At 44.9% G+C, this 20,183-nt stretch overlaps 1 protein-coding gene across 3 annotated transcripts in view; it reads left to right on the top strand.

The window, feature by feature from the left end:
- Positions 1–20,183, top strand: part of runx3 (RUNX family transcription factor 3) — a 55,339-nt gene that overhangs the window by 20,477 nt on the left and 14,679 nt on the right. For 2 of the 3 annotated variants that reach the window (XM_010879242.5, XM_010879238.5), the window contains exons 3-6: positions 3,169–3,410; positions 4,367–4,523; positions 5,835–5,954; positions 19,050–19,214. In XM_010879242.5, coding sequence (XP_010877544.1) covers positions 3,169–3,410; positions 4,367–4,523; positions 5,835–5,954; positions 19,050–19,214 — 684 coding nt within the window. The remainder of the gene's footprint in view (positions 1–3,168; positions 3,411–4,366; positions 4,524–5,834; positions 5,955–19,049; positions 19,215–20,183) is intronic. The other variant, XM_010879239.5, reaches the window with a different exon arrangement.

Below are 20,183 nucleotides of genomic sequence, written 5' to 3'. Positions count from 1 at the left end.
TAATAGATGCAGTTTTTTTAATTTGATTTGTAAAAAGTCAGTATTGATACCGACGCCCTAAACAATAATTTAGATGTTTTTTTTTAGCAATGTAACTAAACAGAGTCAACTGAGGGTTAAACATTCCAATAAGAATTTACTTCAATGAGGCAATATGTAGAGTCTGTCTGTAACAGATAGTGCCGCCAGTAGCCTAAACCCTTTGGAAAATTAAAGACAAAGAAATGTAGTCCTACAGTGGTCCCACTCATGCATTTTATAAATTGCTCTAGTAATTGATATAAAACGTGTAAGAGATAAAATGTTGTTTCAATTGGTATATGTAAGCCTTATTCGATGATTCAATGCACTACATGTTATTTATTTCTGATATAAATCTCAGTGGATCCAAGAACTATTTAACAGCAGGAAAATATCCCCAATAATTTAATACCTCTTTACAAAATATCCACAAAGATTTAACATTTAAAACATTTTTGTTAAACGAATGTGGTTGCACGTAATCTTCCTTTCAATGATTTTCTGCACTGTATTTTGTTTACTAAATAACTGACTAGAAAATATATAGGTTTGCAAAACATTGTTAAATATTTATTTATTCATCTGTTTATTTTGCAATATACACCTATAACATACACCTGTATTAAACATACATATCGACATTATTTCCTAATCGAATTGAAGGCGATAGGCACAAAACAGTCCAAGGTAAATGTGGGAACCTAAAAGGTGCCATTAAACGAATAAATATGGAGTCATTTTTATTTTCCTATAAGCGTGTGCTTCTATTAAAATGAATGGGCATTTCATTAATTGGGATCCGAATAAAATTCCAGCACATTAATAAATCCTCAAAAATAAAATACATAAAAAACACCAAACAGGTGAATAGGTCGTTTACGAAATACATTTTCTTCTCTTGATTCAGTTATAAAGTAGGTCTAGGCTATATATGTATGTTGTTTTTCCTAATTTCCCTGGTGGTATATAAATGCCGTATTTCGGCCTGCGTTTCTCCATACCTACTTTGTGCGGTAGTCAGTCCATTTCACAAAGACAAATACGCCAACTAGTGTCAGGGAGCCATCATTGCCTGTGAACGAGTGAACAGGGTAGTGGCATTTCATGTGTAATTCACAGAGTAGCATCTTAAATTATGAGATTTCAATATATAATTGCTTGTGGTTACTGTAGGTATTTGGCAGAGTTAACATGTTTATGTCAGCCTGTAGGGAATGTCGTGGGTACGCTTTAATTAGTGAGAATTTAACCCATCAAATCATTATAACAACGCAATTAATTAGACATATTATGGATACACCTGAAATATTAATTCTCAAACGAATTTAGCCTATGTGTCTAAATAAATAAGGAAGAAAAAAACACGACCAAAATTAAAAAGGACAAAGATGTATAGTTTTACATGTATTATTCCTCATATGGTATTCCTCATATGGTCAATCGGTCTCTAACCCCATCACTACATCTTACACACAATGGGTAATATAGCCTAAGCCTATTAGGCCTACGTTCTATTAGATGATATTAGACAAAAACATTCATCCGGGCCATAATAAAATCATTGTGGGCAACATTTATGACTGGTTTACATCCTTGGAAAGATTAATTTTATGTTTCCTTAGAAGCATTGTTCACCAAATAAATGTGTACTCAATTATTTTATTTTCACTCTATAAATGCACTTAAATGTTAAACAAACAAGCATAATTCTTAACTTGTTTCTATTTCTTTGAAACGTGGTAGATTTTCAGTTGCAGCCATGAAATCATCAGTCGCTATAAATGTAAATATAATGTAGCACATCAAACATGGCAACAACTAAGCACAAAAGGTAGAAAAGTACAAAAATACCATCTATCAATAATGTTCCAGAGAGCGCTTTCACTTCGCTTATATTCCGGAGACTTTGATTGGTCTAATGAAAGCCCAACCCAGGCGACTCATTGGTGGAAGTCATCGCCACACTCCAACCACTAAACACTAAAATGACTTGAGTAAATAATATCACAGCACTCTTCACTCTAGCACCACCACTCAGTCAGGCGCGTCTTTGTTGCCTTCAACTGCGTTTTCTACTGCAAAAAGACAAGAAATATAAATGTATACAAGATTCGTTCAACCAAATGAGACAGTTAACAAGAAAATAGTTTCTCAGTCGGGACTTACTTTTTAGTTTTATTAAGGATAACCTCTGGCAAGTTGCAGGCATTTAATACGGATGAACAAAAGTATTTGAATATAAAGAAACGTCTTCACGTGAAACTATCGGACTTCTACGTCTTGGACTTCTGCGACTTCTTGGAATTCTGCGTCTCGAACTCCGCTCCGAGAACTGTGAATTGCTGATTCCAGTGACTGAAATTAGCTATCCTACTCTGTTGAGTAGGCTACATCTCTGTGCGCTGCGGCGTCTGGCGAGAGCCGAAGAGCACAATTCATTTGAAGGAGCTCATTCAGTCACCGAGGGTGAATCAAGATATTCACAAATTCTCCTGTAAAGTTGAAGCTTAAGCAAGCAGCACTCGACTCGTCGGCATCTGTGAATATTGCAAAACGATTGGATTTTATAGTTTGCCTTTTTGTTGGACATCGTTAATTTTTGTCGATCAGTCGATATATTGTTTTCAAGTTGGTCTATATTCAGTCACCGTAGGCCTAAAGACTAACGTTTTATAATATGCGGCCAAAATTGTAGTTTGGACTGGCATCGCATGAAGTGCTGAATATATATAATAGAAAGTGTGCTTCACATATAAACCAGAGCAGAGCACTGTGAGAAATAGGTTAGATCGAAGTTTGCGGTTTCTTGGTTTTGCTGTAGGCTAGTCGTGAGAAACAGAAAGCAACTCAATGTTTCTCAGGCAGCTACACCCTGAGCTGATGATATAGCACGCAACCATCAAACTTGATCGTTTCGGAAAGATAAAAAAGTATCTAAACTCACAGGACTCATTGTGATAGTTTAACCGAGGGGCTGCGTGCGCTCAGCTCCTTCTTCGCGTAAACCACAGGACTTGACCCAGACCGAAGGAGCAAGTGTCAGAGAGCGGGGAAAAAAGATATTCTCCACAAACAAAAAAACAACACTCGTCAAAACCAATAGAGAAGTGGCCTTGACCCAAGCTGTTGTGATGCATATTCCCGTAGACCCTACCACCACCAGACGGTTCACACCGCCCTCCACGTCGTTTCCCTGCAGCAAGATTGGAGACGGCAGCGGGACCATGGGCACCCCTGGACCGCTGAGGACACGACCCGAGGCAAGGAATGTGGTGGACGTCCTTGCAGACCACGCTGGCGAGCTGGTCCGGACGGACAGCCCGAACTTCCTTTGCTCTGTGCTGCCCTCACACTGGAGGTGCAACAAGACACTTCCTGTGGCTTTCAAGGTAAGACAAATTACCTATTAATAACAGATGGTCATTTGTGAAATTATAGCAAATTAATGATGTATTACTACTATGGGTTGCCGCAGAATAATATGAACTTAAGTCTATTGCAATTTTGTAAGCTTTAATTCAAGCCAACCAGGCATTTTGGCCTAGTGGCATTAGAAGTCTACTACAACGACTTTTACGCAGAGCCATGTTCTGTAATATTAATAGGCAAAATAAAGTTGAAAAAACCGTAGATGACTGCCAAAGTGATAGTTAACTTGGCAAAAATATTTCGTGTGTTGTTTTTCTGGCTTTTTGGGATATTTTATATGACATTTAGAAAAGGGTTTGGATTTGCAGGAACTGTAATATTGACCCAACAATTAACAACATAATAATAATAACGTATTGATAATTATTATAGCATAAATTAATTCAAGTATTTATTTTAAAAAGGCTAAAATATCAGTTATATTATGAAGCAGTGAATTATATACGGATGTGATATATTCCGTGGCCTAGAAGTGTAATGTTTAATAAAGCGTATTATTTTTGTAATATATAGGCCTATATATATCTATAAATGCTTACGTAGATCATATACGTATTTATTGAAAAGTATTTGCAAACATTATTTTGAAATGTTTTGTAGTGGCTATCGAAGATTTATATGTTATTTCCAGCTTCATAAAAATGAAGGTACCATTTTCATGGATTGCAGACGTGCTGCAACTAAGCGTCTAACTGACGGTTTAACGTAGCCCACCTACAGTAAAATATGTCTAAATATTTTTGAACAAATGATTAGCAAATAAAAAAAATATCATGGATTTTTTTGTATTGATTTTAAATCAGGTCTTTTACTTGAGTTTTATGATGCACGATTTTTCTTCTACCGGATGCGGTTTGTTGCAGTCTGTGTTTGGTTTGGTATGGTGACCCCGGTTGACCGCGTTGTTTTCTTTCAGGTTGTCGCACTTGGTGATGTGCCGGACGGAACTCTGGTCACGGTGATGGCAGGAAACGACGAGAATTACTCTGCGGAGCTGAGAAACGCGTCTGCGGTGATGAAGAACCAGGTTGCCCGATTCAACGACCTGCGGTTTGTGGGAAGGAGCGGACGAGGTGAGCGGAGGCAGTCACGCATTTCTGTCTTCAAGTCCTATATTAGGCCTTCTACGTCATGTGTTATTAAAGTGCACTGACACAGTCCTATTAGCCCTTACTTTTGGTAACATATCCTATAGAATCCAAATAAAGTCATCAAATATTTACTAGATAAATTGAAGTAATACGGCGACGTGAGAATCAGATCATTTGAAAACGACGTCGTAGCCTAATTCATCACCTGGGGCAAATACTACAGTATAGCGTTGAAGTGCGCGCCACCATTGGGTCTAGGCCTACAACATAAACTATAATTTAAATGATCTCAGTGTTAATAGCACAAGGGAAAATCCAGAACACAAAATATTATTACAAATGTTGAAATTATGTTTAAAAATGATTTATATACTAAGAGCGTATCTCATTTTCAAATGACAAGGACTAAGTTATTTCTTTAACTGACTATAAGACATTCACGATCGCCAATCAAAAGCTGATACCGTTGGTATCAGAGTAGTATATTCAATACGTGTTGGACAATAATTTTTTATCGGTAAAAAAAAAGAAATGGTCTGGACCAGAATATTGAGTTCAAGGCTTGGCACCTTTAAAAGCTTGCCTGTTTACACACCTCTAAAAACTCGCGCGCACATAGCTGACATTCCAACAGAACCTTCACTTTTCCGTCTCCTTCCTCATGGCCCCTGTCCCGCGTGATCACATATTTCCCTTAAATTTTACACTTTAAATAGTTGCAGACTGATGAATGGAAAACGGTCTAGTCTTCGAATTAAAAGTACCTTTCATTTCTGTAGTCAATTACCCCACCCCAGAGTTCCTTTCCCCCCAACAGTCTCTTTAATAAGAGATGCCTTTTTATGAAGGCTCTGCTTCATAGCCGAGGACCAAAACGGACCGTTGCACGGATCTCTCACTTTCCTCTCGCCTTTCATGCAGATGGGAGAGCTCGAAGAAGCTCGTGCAAGAATCGGCCTTGTTGAACAATAAACTGTAGCTGTAAGCCTTTTGGTCAATCTGGAATACATTCTCTCAATAATTCAAATCATGCCCACATTTCAGCCCATCAAAGAGGTGGTTCCTTTATTTCACAAACTTAAAAGGGACACATATCAGGAGGCAATTTTCATTCAGTGAACGACAGTGGTGGTCATGAACAAAGTACTTATGTTCCACAAAATTCTGTTTATTTCCACAATTAATTAACCAAGCCAATAAACCCTCACACATGCTCGGGTTTGATGTCTCTGGTGAAACTCTGTGTTACATATGCCCTTAACCAACCACCCTCTCAATTCTATATCACCCCAGGAAAGAGCTTCACTCTGACCATCACAGTCTTCACGGGTCCCCCTCAAGTGGCCACCTACCACCGTGCCATTAAAGTGACCGTAGACGGGCCCAGGGAACCCAGACGTGAGTACTTACAGGGTACATGAGAATATTTGTCTTGTCCAATGTTGAATGTACTTTCATCTCAGAAACTGTGTGCAGACGGATTAACACACACACAAACACACAAACACACACACACACACACACGCAGAGCAAGCAAGTGAGAAAAAGTGAGAAAGAGAGAGAGGCTATTTTTGGTTTAGGGGACGCAAGAAGGGGTTGCTATCATGTCGAGCTAAAAAGAGATACATGAGTCAGGCAGGCAATACAAGAAAATATAGCTGTGTGTGTATGTGCATTTAGGCCTACATGCAACTATAAAGGAGTATGTGCTGTCAACAGTTGACCAGCAAACATTTATAATGGGAGAAAGAGTGTGTGCGTGTGTGTGCGTGTGTGTGCGTGTGTGTGTTTGTCTGCTTTGTGTTCGGTAGTAGGGTGTGGACGAGCAGTGTCAAAAGAAACCAGGGGTCTAACCCAAGACCACTAAGCGTCGAGCCCTGTGTCTCTCCAAGCCCACAAATACCAGTGTGCTGTGGCCTCACCGTGCTGCCCCCTGGTCAGAGGGTCGTACCTGGTTGACCGCACAAGTGACGCCCAGCAGGGACGGTCAAGTACTGTTTGAGTAGTGAAGCGGTTCCAGCAGGGGGGGGGTTTAGCGTGTGATCATGTGAACGACGGGAGGATCGCGTTACGAGGATGAGTCAACCGCTACAGGCTGACCCCCCCCCCATGCTTTCAGGACTAGGTCAGATGGGCGCTGGGTTTAATGATCATCCCTGTTGAGATGGCGTGTTTGTTTTGGTTCTACTGTGCGAGGTGTACAGTAGCTTCCGTGGACAGGAGGATTGCTATGCTCTGTGCTCATGTCTATCAGGGTTTTTATTTTTAGGAAAGGGTGGATTTAGTCTAGTAAAAACAGACCAACTGGAGGTTCTGGGTGCTACATGGAGGGAATATGGGGGTCCTAGCGAGGGGGGGCGGATGGGCAGCGAAGGGCGAGGAGGCATCGCCCCGCTGCCAATCTGGAGGCTATTTGAGGATGTGTTGGAAATGGAGGAGAACAGCATGGGGAATGGGATGGGGGGGTGTAAGAATAACCTCTGTGTGGGTGTGTGTATGGCTGTGTGTATGGCTGTGAGTGTGGGTGTGTGTGTGGGTGTGTGTATGGCTGTGTGTATGGCTGTGTGTGTGGGTGTGGGTGTGTGTATGGCTGTGTGTGTGGGTGTGTGTATGGCTGTGTATGTGGGTGTGTGTATGGGTGTGTGTATGGCTGTGTGTGTGGGTGTGTGTATGGCTGTGTATGTGGGTGTGTGTATGGCTGTGTGTATGGGTGTGTGTATGGCTGTGTGTATGGGTGTGTGTATGGCTGTGTGTGTGGGTGTGTGTATGTGTGTGTGTATGGCTGTGTGTATGGGTGTGTGTATGGCTGTGTGTATGGGTGTGTGTATGGCTGTGTGTGTGGGTGTGTGTATGTGTGTGTGTATGGCTGTGTGTGTGGGTGTGTGTATGGGTGTGTGTAGGCTATGCATGTGTGTATGCGTGTGAAATGTGATAGAGTTGTTGCCTGTAGGAAAGGATACGTTGCGAATGTTGTTTGTGTGTGTCTGCGTTTGCTGCTGAAGAATAACAGGTGCTCATGTTGTGTTGAATGGTGTGTGTTTTCTCGAATGCATGCACAGGTTACTGTGTTGGCTTCCTGTAGTTGGATGTCTGCCCGCACATACAGTGAAGCTGCCTCCTCTAGGTCTGTGTCTACGTGCATGACAACTTGTCAGGGTGGCCCTGGCTTGTTTAATGCACTTCCTGGGTGGTCAGGCCCCGTACTCTAATGTTTGGCGCTAGAAATGTTCATAAGAACGGGGCGTGAGTGGATGGCACGGCCACATTTGATAAGCTAATGAGAACAACACACGCTTGGCCCTGTGTGTCAACCTTAGCTGACAGGCTGTCAGCACCAGGTACCGTAGCAACCAGCTGAGTGGAGATCTACCGCCAAAGCAGTGTCCCTCTGTACTATTGTGAGAAGACTACACTCCCCACCCCCCCCACCCTCCCACCCGGTTGGCCTTCATTCGTTGGCCCACCTGTCGACGGGCAGGGCAGGCTTTGCTGTGTGTTTGTGTAGGGCCTGGATTTGCATGACTGCCAGAGGAGAGGCTCGCGCAAGCGGAGGGAGAAGCCTTATTAATGTTTACAGATCCAGTCGGGTAACCTGACAGACAGGACTGAAGCTCCCCACGGCAGTCATCCGCCAAACACACCGCGCTCATCCCAGACTGTATGATCAAAAGACACATGCGTACACAGGCACACACACACACACACACACACACACACACACAGAGACTCATCATTTCAACCAATGTTTTACGTATATCTTTTGTTCTCCCGCTTCACATGCAGATCACCATGTTGCTTTCGTGTCACCCTGTCCCAAAACACTGCCCTCGTTGTGCAGTAGGCCTACAAGCCAAAGGGTACAAAGTGAAGCCTGCAGCCCAGTGTCTTTGATTAGATCCACCCGAATCCCTTCTGAGAAGCAGCTCTGTGTACGTCAGTGCAGATGATCAGAGACAGAAGACGTGCGATACAAAGAAAGAAAAAATACGAGATGACAGAAGTGTTGAGACCCTCCCTGTCACTGCTCGCATGCATGCCCCCCCCGCTTCTACTTCCTCCTTCCCTCCCACTCTCCCCTGCCGAGTTTAGATGAATTAATCCCCTAACTGTATTTAGCTTCCATAATTTCTCTGTGTGATGACATCACCCTGCACACATCCTCAGAGGGGGAGGGGCTGTTAGTATTTAGTATCTCAAACAGATTGAATCAGTTGCTGTTGAAGATGAACTCACCAAAAGACAAGACACACAGGGCTGGGCTGAGAACATACAGTATCTCAAAAAAAGTGAGTACACCCCTCACATTTTTGCAAATTGATTGATTATATCTTTTCATGTAGCAACGCTGAAGAAATGACACTTTGCTACAGTGTAAAATAGTGAGTGTACAGCTTGTATAACAGTGTAAATTTGCTGTCCCCTCAAAATAACTCTTGGCAAAGAACTCTCTGAGGATCTGAAAAAAAGAATTGTTGCTCTACATAAAGATGGCCTTGGCTATAAGAAGATTGCCAAGACCCTGAAACTGAGCTGCAGCGTGGTGGCCAAGACCATACAGCGGTTTAACAGGACAGGTTCCACTCAGAACAGGCCTCGCCATGGTCGACCAAAGAAGTTGAATGCACGTGCTCAGCGTCATATCCAGAGGTTGTCTTTGGGAAATAGACGTATGAGTGCTGCCAGAATTGCTGCAGAGGTTGAAGGGGTGGGGGGGTCAGCCTGTCAATGCTCAGACCATATGTCACACACTGCATCAAATTGGTCTGCATGGCTGTCATCCCAGAAGGAAGCCTCTTCTAAAGATGATGCACAAGAAAGCCCGCAAACAGTTTGCTGAAGACAAGCAGACTAAGGATATGGATTACTGGAACCATGTCCTGTGGTCTGATGAGACCAAGATTCACTTATTTGGTTCATATGGCGTCAAGCGTGTGTGGCGGCAACCAGGTGAGGAGTACAAAGACAAGTGTGCCTTGCCTACAGTCAAGCATGGTGGTGGGAGTGTCATGGTCTGGGGCTGCATGAGTGCTGCCGGCACATTTCATTGAGGGAACCATGAATGCCAACATGTACTGTAACATACTGAAGCAGAGCACGATCCCCTCCCTTCAGAGACTGGGCCGCAGGGCAGTATTCCAACATGATAACGACCCCAAACACACCTCCAAGACGACCACTGCCTTGCTAAGGAAGCTGAGGGTAAAGGTGATGGACTGGCCAAGCGTGTCTCCAGACCTAAACCCTATTGAGCATATGTGGGGCATCCTCAAACGGAAGGTGGAGGAGCGCAAGGTCTCTAACATCCACCAGCTCCATGACGTTGTCATGGAGGAGTGGATGAGGACTCCAGTGGCAATCTGTGAAGCTCTGGTGAACTCCATGCCCAAGAGGGTTAAGGCAGTGCTGGAAAATTATGGTGGCCAGACAAAATATTGACTCTTTGGGCCCAATTTGGACATTTTCACTTAGGGGTGTACTCACTTTTGTTGCCAGTGGTTTGGACATTATTGGCTGTGTTTGTGTTATTTTGAGGGAACAGCAAATGTACACTGTTATACAAGCTGTACACTCACTACTTTACATTGTAGCAAAGTGTCATTTCTTCAGTGTTGTCACATGAACAGATATAATCAAATATTTACAGAAATATGAGGGGTGTACTCACTTTTGTGAGATACTGTACATGCCTGAAGCAAAAAAAACACAGAGAATGAATGAGTTAAAAGTATAAAAGTGCCTGTTTGTTTGCATCCGAACCCTTGGAAAGCTGCAACAGAGGAAGTTATGGCGGACGTGTGTTCAGTTTACAGCCCTGCTGTGTCTGCAGTCACAAGCAGGCCTCTTTCATCTGTGCGTTCCGTCTTTATGCTTGTATTCCACACAGTACCACACACCGTATTATACTTCTATTGAATCTACCTAAGCATTGCTGTGTTTTGTTGCCGATATTTATTCTGTTGGGCGTGTTCCCACAACTTCTGAGAGTTAGTGGGTTGGGGGTGGGGGGGGGGCACAGACTGTACCAAGTATGCAAATAGGCAAACAATGACATTTGCTGTGTTATTTCTCGACTGTGCAGTCTCTCTTCATAGTAAACAAAGAGAGGTGTGTGTTAATGTGTGTGCACACAGCTGTGTGTGTGTGTGTGTGTGTGTGCGCACCTGCCAGGTGTGTCCATCCCTTAAGTCAGCCGCTCGGCCACGCCTATGCTCCACAAATCACATGAAAGGCTTGCCCTCGTACGAATTGCTCTCTCAAAGGCCACTTTGATGTTGAAATTGAGACGGGTGTTTTTGAAAAAGCCTACAGGTGTATCAGGGCCAAGACTGAAAAAAAGATGTCACGTCTGGCCGACGTGTGGTGCTTTCCTGCCTTACTTCCTAAACATCCTCAACCATCCTTAGAGAGCCATGATCAGACCTAATGTGGAACTGGACCTTGGCCATAAAAAAAACAAATAACCTCTTGTGGACAGATTCTGAATGTAAACAGCGAAAATCTGTCCTGATGCTTGAAGAATGATGTGATTAAGAGCAGAAAGATGTTTCTGGATCTGGGTTTTTCTAGTTGATTATTTGGAAATCAGGATCGGGTCCTAGGCAGTGCTTAAACTGGTGCGGTGATTCAAGCCTTGCGTATGGATCATAAACATGGGTAGAATTAGCAGAAGGAAATCGCATAACGGAAATCAAAGTTGTTAACGTCATTTTCCCCAAAAGGAAGCAGGAAGTGACAAACATTTGTGATCATTTTACCTCTTGATAAATGAGATTAAAATACAACGGACGTACATGTATGAGGCTAGTCAAGTTGGAGGGAAGGAGTGATTTTACGGTTTCACAAAAATGCCCCTGTGTTATTCTGAATGACTTTAGGCGACAGTGAGCTCTCTTTCTGGGATCAGGCTCTCCGTCACACTTGGCTTCTGCGATTAGAAACTGAGCAAATATTGGCCGACTGATAATTCCGCTGGAATGCAGTCTGTAAGTTGAACATGTTCGATTGGTTTAGGAGAAAACGTATGTTCTGAGGCTGATATTCACAGCAGGCTGAAAACGTACAGGAGCGGGACAAGAGGGAGCTGGTAGCTGTTTATTCAGTGTCTCAGCTGTGATATTTCAGTCTGTTAGTGTCTTCAGCCATCCAGGTAGAGGCCTGTAGTTAGGCCTCAATGGAAAGATGGGGCAGACAAGGATGGGGGGTATGACCCTGTGACCCCTGTAGAAACACCTAATCCTCAGCTACCCCCAAACCCCCTGTTAACCCTAACCCCCCTAGTTACCCCCAAAATCCTCAGCTACCTCCAAACTCTCAACTACCCCAAACCCCCTCAACAAGCCCTAATCCCTCCGTTACCCTACACCCCCAATTACCCCTACACCCCCCAGTTACCCCAAAACCCTCAGTTACCCACAAACCCCTTAACTGCCCCCAAAACCTTCCGTTACCCCCAAACCCCTCAACTGCCACCAAACCCTGCAACTACCACCAAATGCTCCAGTTACCCCCAAACACCTTAACTACCACCAAACCTCCATCCCCATGAACAGAGAGAGAATGAGATACAGACACACGCACTACTGTAGATAATCCCACTAAAGCTCCCCTATGAAAACGTTGCAAATGAATGATTCTGAATGCCTCAGCCAGGGCCAGACCAAGAGAGGGAGGGAGCAAAGCCAAACAATTAGCCCATCACAGGCTCTTCCCTTCTCCTCCCTCTGTGTTTCTGTTTGCCTTTCTAAACGCCACTGTGACATGAATGCAGAAGTTTCTACAACAAAGGACTAAAGGACAAGCAGAAATGGTGTCGTTATGGCCATTTCTGCTCGAAGGTTAGACACATGCTCAAGTCCGCTCCAGTCTGGGTTGGGACAGACACACACACAAAATCATCCACTCAATGTGTGTGCAAACACATGGCCCTGGGGTTAGCATGCCCTCTGATTTTTTTTAAAATCCCACAACATTTCCACTTTGTATTCGCTGACGTCACAAGCAGAAAGTGGACACGCAAAGAATTACAGAATTATTTACAGAGGCCTCAGCCAGTACTTTTAATCCTGTCCGATGATGCAAAAACCAAGCTGCCGAGGAGCTTTTTCTCAGAAACACAGAAAAGCATGGCCAATTTTATATCCAAACTCAGCCCCCCTAACTCACTGCCCAAACCTCTTTCCTGTTTACCTACCAATGGAGGGAAGTATAAGCCCAGTCTGTGTCCTGCCTCTTCCTTATTACAGTCACTCATACAGGAGGGAGCCATTACCACCTTTTAGACCTAATTTAATAAAGGTTCACCTCTCGATTTAGAAAAATAAATGGCCCATGAGTTGGAATATTTTCTCCCTTACTGCATTATGACAATAAAGTGTTTTTCTATGAGAGGGGGCATTAGGGTGGTGGCGGGTTGAGGGAAAGAGTACCTGTGGCTTACTGGAAAACACGCCGTGCATGACTATGCGGTCGCCATATTTATTTTTCTGGAACTTAATGGTAAGGAACAGGCTGCAAATAATAGGTGTAGCGAGATGTAATGTTGGTTCCAGTGCTGGAGGAGTCAGTAATCCCACGGGTAAACATGGACGAGAGAAGCCTTGGCTCCTCAGCCTGTGGTTCAAACATCAGTTTAACACAGGCAGCAAATACTAACCACTGGGCAGCCAGCAACGGCATTTTAATGTCTGGTCTGCACTGTGAGAATGTGGACGAGGCCTTTTCCTGTGGCACTCTGCTGACCTTGATGGTAGTCAAGATTGTGTTGAAGTGTAGAACATGAAATAGCAAAAAAAAAAAAAAGAAGAAAATAAAAAAAGATACTTGCACACGTTCGTACGCCTTTTCTTGTGCCCCCTATGACCCAGCTGGGGTCCCACGTCCCTCTTAGCGACCAGCGGGCGCACGTCGGCGCACGCAGACGTGGCTCGTGTGTCCCTGAAGCTGTGCGTGCGTGCTTATGAGTTAGTGTGCATTGAGGTGTGAAGGCGTAGTCGTTTGACACATCTGCTAGCGTGGGGTTGACGTATGTGATAGCAGTGCTGGCGCCCCTCCCTGCCTCCCACTCACCTCTGACCCAACACCTCAATGCTCAGCACGCCCTGCCCACCCCTGAAATCTCTCACCTCTAGAGCTAAAGCAACACTCCCGGAGCAGCTTGTTTCTTTGATATGATCTTGTCGACGCGGCAGAAAAAAAAAGTCCTCCTCGCTGTTAAGCGGACTGAGTCTGCAGCATGTGAAGGCAGCCGAAGAGGAGCTGAAAAACAAACTCTGTGTCCCACCTCACACCGCCCATCCTACTAACACAACTGACAGGGATAGTGTGATGGGACAAAGAAGGGATGATTGCTCAGTGCTACGGGCCTTTCTGTACTGTCAGTGCATCCGGGTGTATTGGGCTTGGCCGGCACCCCTCAACTGATACAGCCTGCCCCGACCTGCCCCTCTATAGAACTGTCCCTGTGTGGCAGAGCCCCTATGCCTCTCACTTCAAACAAACAAACACATGCACACACACACTCACACACACACACAGACCCACTTCTAACTACACTACCACCAGACCCCAGCCTTATCCCTTCATCAAGACAGGAAGACTGGATCTGTGCTCACACACACTGTCACATTCTGTCTTCCGCTGTGAGTATGTTTTTAGCCCTGCTGTAGACTGGGGGATTTCAGGCTGATTCTGGTCCCCAGAGAAAACCTAGCTAACATCTGCCTCTGAGTCAGGCAACACAGACAGGCAGACAGACAGCAGTGACAGGTTTAGCTTAGACTAACTGCAGATTGGTACAAACCTGGACAGGCCAAGTGTTTCCTAGTTACTATTATGGAGTCCTGTCGTCTGAAATAATGAACCCATTATTTCAGGACACTAGACGTCAATTTACTGTACAACAAAAAGACCTAGGCGTTATTCTGAGTCTGAGTCCATTCTGTGGTTGTGTTCATGTGTGTGTCTTTGCATGACTGTGTGTGTTTGTGAATACTTTTTGGGCTAGACTAGACAGCCACAAACACTACTCAAGAATAAAACCCACATCCTTCTGGGTCAGCCTCAAACTGATCTATGATTGGACAGCCGCTTAAACCCAACTCTGTCATTGCTGCACCAGTGTAATAGTGAACGCCTCAGGCGTCTTGATGGCAGTGATGCAGTGAAAGAGGAAGATGAAATAGAGGAAAGGGGGTGACAAAACAGTCCGAGAGGAGGAAGGGGAAGACAGGTGTGCCGATCTGTGCATAACAGATGTTGGAACGTCTTTGAGCCCCAAGACAAAGCGGAAGTTAGCTATCAGCCTGGCTGACGCCACTTCAGCACTGTCAACTGTCGCTTGCAGACTAGTTGAGGTTTTCTGACTGGTGAACAGTTCAAATAGGTTTGTAGTTCAGGTTTGAACTGTTTGTTTGAAATGTTTCAATACAGACAACAGCCACATGTTTGTTCTATATGTTTTTTATGGCGCTATAAATCTTCTCAGCAGCTGCAAAGAATCCAAAATCCACATGTCCTAACAATAGAAATAAACAAACAGAAAATCCTGTATCACATCTATTGGCTGAATGCCGATATATAATGTACTGTATTTTCAATGTACACTAGGTAGGCAGCGCTCATAGTCCTTCCTGAGACATTATAGACATTTAAAGACGAACACAGGCATTCTACCATGTTGGTTATCAAGTCATTTATATGATGAACACAAACATTTACAGTTCAGATATATTGAGCACAGACCTGGCCCTGCGCCAAGGCACGTAACGCCCTTTGCCGTCCAGATAGAGTTTCTCTTTGCCCCTGAAAATGCACCCAGCCCTTTACTAAAAAGAGCTTGTGTTTAATGTGTCCCTCTTTTCAAGGGAACATATGTTTCTTTCAGCAGCACAGGAGTGAGGGAGGAAAGGGGCCATATCGGGTGATCATTCAGCTGGACCCGTCAGTGTTTAGGAGCTGTCATTAGCACCCTTGGACCAGACACTGTCTCCGTGTTTCTCTGATATGGGCTTTAGGGGGTTAGAGTAGGACTCACTGAGATCAGCTCGTCTGGTCTGAAGGGCTTGTGGGCTCTGAGTAAGAGTCTAGGATCTCTAAGTACTAACCTTAATTCTCCAGCTCCTTGCGGCTTAATGCAGTTTGTTAGCGATCATTGTTGATAACGTTGCTCAGTGTTTAAATTGAAAGGGGCAGTCACAGGGACAGCTTCCCACACTGATGCATCATACTTATATTGAATTGAATCGAACTCCCATCTACACGCCCTGAAGAACACGAAAAAACATGGGGGACAACGAGGCCCTATGTCTTCACTAAATTTGCTGATTACATGGTTTCGTATTAAGCAAAGAAAACACTCAGCTGATGGGAGACATTATTTCTAAAGAGATTTTCCACTGAAAGGATTTTCAGTACATCGTTAATACCAGACATTTTATATCAACATTTTTATTTGTTCCTCACAGTCCTCATAATGGTTTAGGATGATGCAACAGTCATCTAGAGAGGAGGCTAGTAAATCTACAGCTTCTGGCGTCCATTTTACCTTCCGTGAATTGATGCCTGGTGTTTGAACCACATCATCCCTGCCTCCCTCTTGGCCTCCATCTCCCAGCTCTGTCTTGTGGTTATGATATCATAGAGAAAAATAGGGCATTCTCTCCTAAGTGCACACTGACACATAAAATATTCATCCAACCACAGAATCCCCTCCGAAGTGGGTCTGTGGTGCGCAGAGACCCCCGGCTGAGACTCTTTAGAGTGGGAGTCGACCTCTGGCGGTCTATGGACGGGCCGGGGTCAGGGCTGAAAGGAGGCTTAAACACCGGGTTTAACAGCAGCAGGCGAAGGGTTACGTCTGTTTCTTAACCAAGGCCAAGACGAGGACTAGAAAAGCCACTCATCCATTCTCCCTCCATTGCGCAAATCCGTTTCCCCTCAGTGTGGCTTAGAGGGGTGGTGATGTCTAAGAGAAGCTTCCAGATGGGAAACTGCTGAAGTTTTATATAAAATAGTAAGAGAAAGGGAGGGGAAGGCAGAAAAGGGGGAGAGGGAGGGGGAGAGAGCTTGTCAAGCATCTGAGTTGATTAGTGGTGTTAACGGTAACTGTGGGGTTTGGGGTAATGAGCACCGGCCCTGGTTCTAATGAAGACTCTGCTCCTATATGCTTCTCTCTCATGGCCAGCCAAATCCCCTACTGGAAGTACAGTACAGTGTGTCGCCTCGCACTCGCTGCCAACTGGACCCGAGCCACTGGATCCACTGCTGTGTGTGTGTGTGTGTGTGTGTATGTGTGTGTGTGATCACGCGGTATGATCACTTTCACCCCCAAAGCGTCAGCCAATTTCTCCTAGACCACCACGGGCCACAGAAAGAGTGACCAATTATACATTTTTCCTCTGGTTGTTTTCTCTTGGTCCACCGAGCTGTGGGATGTATCATTTCCCTGACCTCAGCCGTTTGACGTGGTGTAAATCTCTTAATAACTGCACCAGGACACATATATTGGTCTATATTTGGAGGGCTGTGTGCCCGCCTCCCCCGCTCTTGGGTGAGGCACACAGTAGCCACAGTGTCTTTGTGGGAGACGGAGCCAGTCAGGACCTGGGCATGTGTGTTCTGTATGTGTTCTGTGTGTGTTCTGCGTGTGTTCTGTATGAATGCATATGTGGAGTGTGTGCTACACAGATTGTGTTGGGACCGTTAGGGGAAGAGGGACCAGAGTAGTGTGAACAACAACAGGTGAGTGGTATTGGTTTGGTGTTAGGTTGTCAGCAGAAGAATGTATCGGGCTGTGTGTGCGCGTAAGGACGGGAAGGGTCAAAACGTTGGTCCGTAACTTGCACAGCGTCCGGATGTTTCCCAGCACACAAAAAACAAGCACAAACAAACCAATACAAGGGGTGTTGATTCCACTGTGAGAGAGCGAATAGATGTGTGTGTGTGTGTGTTTGATGTGGTAACGGGGTGGTGTATGTGAGCGGGAGGTGAAGGTGTGTCAGTCTTCAGGTGTGTGTGTTACGCAGCGTCGATTTCACTGTGTCTGCGACTAGTCTTTCACGGCACAGTTTCATACACTATCCCATCAGGGCTAAAGCTAAAAGCTAAAGTCCACATCATCTGTGTGTGCTGTGCTCGTCTGCGTGCGTGCGCGTGTCAGAGACCGGGGGAGGCGTGGTGGGGGTGGGGGGTGGGGGGGCTGAGGGAGAAATAGAGAAAAGTATATTGTACGTAAAGAGAAGAGGGAGTGATATCCAACAAATGGACAGAGCGGTAAACGAGATGATACATTACCCATGGGTCAAGTCACAGGGAGGGAGGATATATTGCCCATGGGTCAGTCTGGAGAGAGGATGGGCAAAATCCATATCAGGCCGTCTGCTAGCCCCCTTTATATAGTGATAAAATATTCAAATCTAGCCATTACTTCACATTAGAGATGCCAGGGTGAAAACCACAGAATGAATGCATGTTCTTTCAGACATACGTTTGTTGCATTGATAGTTACATTAAAATCCCTGTCTCCATTAGAGTCCTCCCTCATCCGGACTCACGTATGGTATTTAGTTGTGTTCATGCGTGTGTGTGTGTGTGTGTGTGTGTGTGTGCGTGCTTGCGTATGTGTGACACACCACACATTAAATAAGATGAAGAGAGATTGCACTGAATTAGCCTTTCAAGAAATATCAAAGTGATAGGGGTACTGAGTGTGGCGTTGTGTCTTTCCACGTCATGTCTAGATCAGATGTATGCGAGGTGCCAAGTATGCTTTTACTCAAACTTTCCCAGCTCACTTGTTAGCACAATGTAAGTCCACGCAGCATGTTCCAGACTAATGAGTACTCTAGTCGAGGAGGGACGTCTGGGTGTTCGCCTCACTGAGTAACTGCTTTGTCAGACCTGAGTTGCTGTGAGACATATAGTCCCTATTTGGACACGTCTCCCTACCATGCAGTGCTAAGTAGACAGGTTAGGCAAGGAGAGATTACTTTTGTGCACTGGTCAACTGTTTCATCATGATCATACTATTATTATTCTATTGTTGCAGTAATATTGTTATACATTACTGAAGCTCCGCTGTTCTCATATGACTGCTATTAGGAGACCTATAGCCATTTATCTAATTACATCAAGGCAGGTGCCTGTATTTCTCAGAAAACCTGGCTACCGCTCTCTAATATAATGTAATTAAATCAGAATGGTTTGGTAGAGAACAGTGGCCTTTTATTATTTGTTTTCACACTTTGTCTTAGAATAGATTGGGGATCCCCATTGCTAATATAACCGTCCCAAATCTAAACAGACAAGACCTAATAAACTTTAAATGGTCATTGGCCATGCAGAGCCCTGAGGAAAGACAACTCTAATATTACAGCAGACTCAACATTTGGATGTATTATTGTTTTTACTATTTTTGAACATTTAAAACCGCAGTGGAAAAATAATAAAGTGCCACGATTTCCCGACTGTGTAGGTGGTAACTTGGCATTCCTCTCTTTTTTCCTCCCTCAGGACACAGGGTGAAGCTAGAGGATCCTCAGAAGATGCAGTTCTCTGACAGGCTGACAGAGATTGAACGCTACCAGCGGGCCAGCCTGAGGATGGGTCCTGCCAACACTCAGGCCCGTCCCATGCACCAGAGCCACCTGGGACCCTCCCCACAGTCACAGATACAAGGTAGGAACCCTGAACACATGGCGAGTCCCACTCATCACATCAAACACACAGTCCATGTTCTGCCTCTGGACTGGTCTGTATGGGGGGGGTTATATACTTACTCTGCCAACAGTTACACAGTGACAGTTGAATTCCATTATGATCTGAGTTTGCCTGTATGGTCTGACTGAGTAACTTTCATAAGTTGACAGTGTTGCTCTAACGTTTCTCAATGGCCTGAGGTTTGTGAATGTCTGAAGTGTGTGAAAGGCTGAGGTGGTATGTGTGTGACTGGCTGAAGTAGTCTCTGTGTGACAGGCTGAGGTAGTCTGCGTGTGACTGGCTGAGGCAGTCTGAGTGTTACAGGGTGAGGTAGTCTGTGTGTGACTGTCTAAGGTAGTTTGTGTGTGACAGGCTGAGGCAGTCTGAGTGTGACAGGCTGAGGTGGTCTGCGTGTGACAGGCTGAGGTAGTCTGTGTGTGACTGGCTAACGTAGTCTGTGTGTGACAGGCTGAGGTAATCTGTGTGTGACAGACTGAGGTAGTCTGCGTGTGACAGGCTGAGGTAATCTGTGTGTGACAGACTGAGACAGACTGAGGCAGTCTGAATGTTACTGGCTGAGGTAGTGTGAGTGTTAAAGGCTTAGGTGGTCTACATGTGACAGGCTGAGGTGGTCTGCGTGTGACAGGCTGAGGTGGTCTGCATGTGACAGGCTGAGGTAGTCTGTGTGTGACAGACTCAGGTAGTCTGAGTGTGACAGACTGAGGTAGTCTGCGTGTGGCAGGGTGAGGTAGTCTGAGAGTGACAGGCTGAGGTAGTCTGTGTGTGACAGGGTGAGGTAGTCTGAGAGTGACTAGAGTGAATAGAATCCTCCCTGCTGAAATTAGAGGCCAGATCCGGAGGAGCAGCTAGTACATCTCCTGGCAGGTGTCACTCACAGCAGCTTTGACCCTGGATGCCCTGCCTGGGGCCACAGAGCGGCCAGACTCC

Source organism: Esox lucius, chromosome 15, assembly GCF_011004845.1.
Source record: "Esox lucius isolate fEsoLuc1 chromosome 15, fEsoLuc1.pri, whole genome shotgun sequence".
In the NCBI taxonomy this organism is placed as follows: domain Eukaryota; kingdom Metazoa; phylum Chordata; class Actinopteri; order Esociformes; family Esocidae; genus Esox; species Esox lucius.
This window is presented reverse-complemented; position numbering and strand designations above follow the sequence as displayed.